The sequence below is a fragment of the Ascidiella aspersa genome, chromosome 4 (assembly GCF_963924565.1).
Source record: "Ascidiella aspersa chromosome 4, kaAscAspe10.2, whole genome shotgun sequence".
NCBI classification, from domain to species: Eukaryota; Metazoa; Chordata; class Ascidiacea; order Phlebobranchia; family Ascidiidae; genus Ascidiella; species Ascidiella aspersa.
In genome coordinates this window covers 2395458-2401625 of record NC_139450.1, presented here as the reverse complement: position 1 = coordinate 2401625, position 6168 = coordinate 2395458, and the positions used below count along the sequence as shown (strand labels likewise).

The 6168-nt window shown below is 36.8% G+C and overlaps 1 protein-coding gene across 1 annotated transcript; it reads left to right on the top strand.

The window, feature by feature from the left end:
- Nucleotides 1–356: 356 nt before the first annotated feature.
- On the top strand, nt 357–5558 carry LOC146146627 (interleukin-17 receptor A-like). The gene is made up of 2 exons (XM_083386773.1): nt 357–520; nt 1348–5558. The coding sequence occupies exon 2, from the start codon at nt 1370–1372 to the stop codon at nt 3719–3721; it is 2352 nt and encodes a 783-aa protein (XP_083242899.1). The 5' UTR covers nt 357–520; nt 1348–1369; the 3' UTR covers nt 3722–5558.
- Nucleotides 5559–6168: the final 610 nt, after the last annotated feature.

Here is a 6168-nt window from a genome sequence, read left to right as displayed (position 1 = left end):
CTAGTTATTCGTAAACTAAATATATTTTTGCTGTTTTTATTCGTTATTACTTAAGTAGTTCATCTTTGCATCATTCTCGGGTGAAATCGTTACCTTTGTGTAATAAAAAAGCAAAATATTGCGTTTCTCTATAGCTGCTTGCCAGTAAATCACATTCACGAAGATTCGTGAGTGCTATGAACCGAGTGGAATAAGCTGTTGGCATAAAGCAGGCAAGTTTACCCACCAGTGGGTCAGTGGACATCCACGGGACTGCTTTAAGGCCGCAGAAGTGAAATTATAAGACGGCTTGAAGCGACCTAAACGAGACGGATCGGGTGGGTTTTGCGTCAGAGTTGTCAGTCGCGGTTTCGCATCGCATCTAGGAAACAGAAAAAAGGCAAGAAAACAACTTGAATCGCAAACTAAAAGGTTAGCCATCTCTCCTACATTCCTCATGTTTGGCAGTTCACTGGTTAAAAGCAGGAATTTTTAATTTGAGCCTAGTCCGGACGAAGGGATTGGAGTCTTGTACCTTCAGGTGTGCTTCTAACTTATGGTTTTCGAAAATGTTGCTGTTTTAAAAGCCTGTATTTTTGTTCTACGTTGAAGTACTTTCTAAATATTTTTCTCTTTGTCCTTTTTGTTATAAGGGATTACGGACTAATACTGTTTTTCTAATAAATAATATCTCATAACATTGTTATAAACAAGTCATTTAAGTCCAAGTCAAGTAATAATTTAGGACAAAAACTGGGCGCTCTTTCACTATTGTACGTAAAAATTAATAAAAAAAAAATAATAATACCGCATACCACAACGCATTTTGTTTTGGTTAGGGTTAGCGTTTGGGTGAGGGTGGGTCAAGTAATATTATGTTTATTATTAATAATAACTTGACCCACCCTCAACCAATCGCTAACCCAAACAATATGTGTTGTGGTATGCGGCATTTTAAGAAAAATTTTTTTTATTAATTTTTACGTACAATAGTGAAATAGCGCCAAAAACTGAACAACGTATAGTCAAGTTACTTGTTTTACGTACAAAAATTTAGATAAAATAACTTTGTTATACAAAACTACTCATTTCACTCAGTGACTTTATTTAAGTCCAAAATCAAGTAGACCACTCAATGACTCCAGTCTAGTCATTTAAAAACAGTGACTTAAGTGCACTCAAGTCAAGGCATTGACTGGAGCCGTTACAACACAGAGTTTTGGGAAATATTGCTGGTTTAAAAGCCTGTTGTTCTACATTAAAGTGATTTCTAAGTTCTAACTAATTGAATATGAATGGTTTTGAACTATTGCTGTTTTTTTTAGACTTAAAAACAGGATCTAATGTTAACATGCTTTTTTATTTTAGGTTAACATCTCTGGGCCTAGCGATGTGGTTTGCTTCAAACTTACTGGTTTTGATTGGAGTTGGATTTGTGTTGGGATCTGATCAATGCAGACAGAGTTGCTCAACATGGTCCCAGCATAATAACAAACCCAACAACCTAAGCTACATTCCTTGTGATATTCAAGGCAAAGTCTGCAAAATGAAGGCGACTAATGAAAGTTACCCAATCAATCCCAACAGACCCAAGATAAACAAGCAGAGGAATTGGTACCTCTACAAGAACCCTGCAGACGGTGCAAATCATATTGCACTTAACTTTTCTTGGTCTCCGAATCATGATGGGTCAGTCGAATACCTCCAGGCTTACCAGGTGAAAATTCACAGGAAGAGAAGCCACACCACCAGTTTGTTTCCAGATTTGCTGCTATACTTTTGCTTCGAAAATAAGTTTGAATTCAACCGGCATTTGCTATCGCAGTTTTACTACGATTGTTATGGGCTCACGTCGGATCAGCTGATTCAACCTGGTGACACTTTTAACATCTACATTTCCAGCCTTCCTCAACCTGGCCCTATGCTGGATTATGAGCACAGAAACCTTGAAATACAAATACCTGAATGCGACAATAAAAACCTAGCAACGGAAGCTTACTGTGAACAACTGAATTCAGCATTTGTGAAAGTCAAACGGACTTTTTATGCAAACAGAACTGTCCTCATCAGCTATAGCATACCCAAAATGTTTGGCCAATCGGTAACAATACTTGTATGCTATGCAGAAGAGTACAACCCCTACTTTAACCTGTGTGACATAGAGCATGACTTTAGCGGACTGCCAATGTCTGACAATAATTACTATTTTGTCCTTCCCAAAGACTTTGATGTTCATACAAACATTTCTTTGTCTGTGTATGGAAACTCTACCAACAGCCACCGCTTTAAACAATACTTCACATTCACACCAGAAGTCAAAAAAAGCGATAGCGATAGTCCAGTCGTATTTATAGCTATTTCAATTGGATCGGTGCTACTCCTTATTGTCATAGCCTTCGTCATGCTGTGTAAGTTTCGTCCTGAAAGTGCCAAACATGTTGCCAAGTTCTGCTGTCCTGCATTGCTTCCTAATCCGCAAAGAAGCGGAGAAAACAACGATCATTCTCCGTCCAACAATGTTTACGTTGAGGTGGACACAGTGGAAAGAAAACCCCTCGTCAAAGTGTGCATCGCATTTGTCGAAGATAACTCGCTGCATCGAGACGTTGTTCTTGCTTTTGCTTCCTATTTGCAAACTGACCTAGGCTTTGAAGTTATGCTTGAACTTTGGCAAAGAGACGAGATTTTCAAGGACTGTTCCAGCTGGATTGAGAAAGTTTTAAACTCTGCCGACAAAATCATCGTGATTTGGTCGCCGGGAGCCAATCAAAGGTGGGAAATACAGAAGAACGGCACCAATGCTGTGCCACTTGATCTTTTCACTCCGATATTGAAAAAAATAAAGAATGACCTCGTATTCGGACGCAATAAGGGCAGATATTTCTTTACTTATTTTCAGTACTGCAGTGAAAACGACATTCCGCAGTCTTTTCGCGATAAATCTCCATGCTACTTTAAAATCATGCCGCAAATAAAGGAGCTCTATTTCCGACTGATCGACCAGGAAATGTTTCAACCTGGTGCTATAATAAACGAGAAAAAAGCAGAATATGAAACTTATTCCAGTGAGGATTTAAATAAGTTCGGCGCCATCCTGAAAAGCAAGATTGCGGAGATGAGTAAATTTGCCGGGAACAATCCAAACTGGCATCAGCAATCTTCAACAATTCAAACGCAAGTTTCCATCGATCCTTCGGTAGATGATGAAGTTCTTCAGATCAACAAACTCGTAATCGAGCCACCTCCCCCACTGCTTGTTGACTCACAACCAGTTGTTTGTAATGTAACAAAGAAAGACATTCCAAGTCCAGTTGAAACTGAGACTCCTGCTCGTTTTTTTCAAACCTCTCCAGCTTGCAAACACTACACAAAACCCGCAACAATTTTAGATGAAAAACCAAAGAGACGAGTCGAACCATTGGCGATTGTGGTCCCAAAAAGAACGCCTTGCGAAAATGCAGAAGTTCCTGCTCCACAAAACTTCCAACAGTTTCCGGTTCTTGAACCGCTCGGAAACCTGACAGACAAAGACGAGAGTTTCGTGCAAGACAGCGGCTTCTCCACCCAAAGCCCGCTGATATCCTCCTTGCAAAGTGAATGCGACGGGTCTATTCACCCGTCCTCGTTTCATTTTGACGACAACGACTCGGACAATGACGAACCAGCTTTACCCGCTATTCAACTTGTTCCAATCGACACTGAGAAGGATCCTTGGGAATCACTCGCTTCGTTTAACTTTTAATTACTGGTAAATTTATAACAGCAGTTATAAACCATTGGCGAAAGCCCTGGTAAAATATGAGCTTGATTTTCTGCCAAAAATATCTTACTTGTGAAAACGGACGCCGAGTTTGGGGTACATAGGGTGCTCCGAGCAAACTAGCGAAAACCTTGGAGGGTCAGCCACTTTAAAATATGATAGGTTTTTTTGTTAAAACAAAACAGATTGGTTTATGCAGGGATATTTTCTAAAATGGGAAGCGGAATCCATAGAAATCTACCAAGAGTAAATATATATGTATTACTCCACATATAAAATTGTGTACAATAAAAACCCATGTTCACAATAAATTTTGAGCGCCCTGTGAAAAACAAAAGTTGGCGTCTTTCCTCGTGAATGTAAAAAATACTTTTTTTGTGTCAAGTTCTTGTTTTAAGGTACAACATGGCCATCTCCTTTTTACATTTTTGTCACCTAAATCATTCATTATAAATAAACGATCATGTTATTGCGATGAATATCTGAAACAAAATCTATGCTCATCATATATTGTATATTTAAATATACTCGTTTTGAGACAAATTAAAGATCAGTATATTTTTAACAAATGAAAAAGTTCTTACCCCAATTTTTTGTTAATCAAGTTGATATGTATTTCTAAATAAATTTTCAGTTAGGAAATGTTTTATCTCTTAATGATAAAAGTCATACTGAAGATAACAAGCAACCAAGAACTATAATTTTTTTACCTTAGTATGGGCCATTGCAAAACAAACTTAAAAGGGAAAACGAAAGTTTTTAATTCATTTTTTGTTACGGTTGTAGACTTGAAGTTATGTTTGCCCTGTCATTTCATCTTATTTGAAAGGTTGTTTTTCATTATTTGCACACATTTCACTTAGATTTCATTAGTATGCACCCATATTGGTAAAATTAAATATTTATATTTCCAAATTTTTAATAATTTTTCTAATAGCTTCTAAAAATGTGTCGTTTGGGAACCAAAGGGGGTATATTTACAATATTATTTTTTCAATAATAATAAAGTAGACAAAATTATTTGTTTAGATTTTAATTAAGATACTCTTTTGATCTAAATCATTGTTTTTGTTTGACTAATTGTTCAGCTAAATTGTCATAGCACCATATTACCCGTTGCTTACAAAGGTTTATTACTGTATATGGAAAAATGTTGATGGCCATGCAAATGAACATTAACAACCTTGTTAAAATCTTGCTCTTTTTGCTCGTTTTATGCAGTTTCTATGTCACAATTTTATAAACTGTGTTCCATCACATTTTTTGTACAGTGTACATTTGCCTGTTGAGATGTGTTTCCGTTGTGCGCTATTAAGTGTTCCATTACAGCCATTTTGCCTTTTGTTTTCCTTACTAACTTCCTGCTTTTGTTTTGTGCGCTTACGCTCTTTCAACTAACCTACTCTTAGGGTGTCTGGGGACGCAAGAAAGTTCATGAATACGATTTTGTGTGTTTATGTGGGCCAATCAATTACGGCCAACTTGTTGCAATTGCTTTTTGTACATAGCTACAAAATACCCATTACAGGCAATACCGTCTCAGTCATAGTAAGAATCCTCAGATATTAATTAAACTGATGTTTATATGAGTTTATTTTGGTAATCCTGTTGAGCAAATATGCCTAATGGCCTAATTATTTGCTTTTCCCAAATCTAATCATTGATCTGTTTGTTTGTTTTTCAATGAACTTTTATGCATGAACCGTATTATGTTTTAGTTTTGCCAATTTGTAACTTTGTCTTTTTGCTGTAATATCAACTGATTTCATATTTCAATCAATAAATTGAGCTGACATTGGCCAGCCTTGTCAGATTTTCACATTATTGTGACGTATTTTAATATTTCTTTTGTAGCTTTGATTAGAGGATTTTTTTTTTTTGCTCCAATAAAAAAGTTTTTTTTAAACCAAAATAAACCTTGTTACACTAATAATGCCAATTTATTAATTTTGAATCGCTTCAACTGGATGTTTTTAACGGTTTTAAAAAAATATCCAGCAGACTGATTTGCCGCACAAAATTCCCTGGCACTTTTGAAGATAATTTGCCAGATAATCACCTAAAATGTCATTTCCTGTTGGGCACGCCAAATTTTGGCACACGTTAGCAAGAGATTGCAAAATCAGAGAAATGTGCATCGCTTCTTTAGTTTTGGCATAATGATGGCTAAAGAGTGCTGGCTCCAACGACAAAGCGTTAGTTCGGACAATACAGCCCTAACAATGCTGAAAGACGTTTCCGCGTTATGATAAACTAGATTTGGAGCAGAGTGCCTCATGACTGCCAACATTTCATGTGGATATTATTTGTGTATTGTTCGCGGGCAACACACGATTATTAGGTTATACTTATAAGTGTTACATAAACGTACATTTGTTGTATTTTGGAAACTTATTCCTGGTTAATCAACCCAGGGGGCCTAAATATTT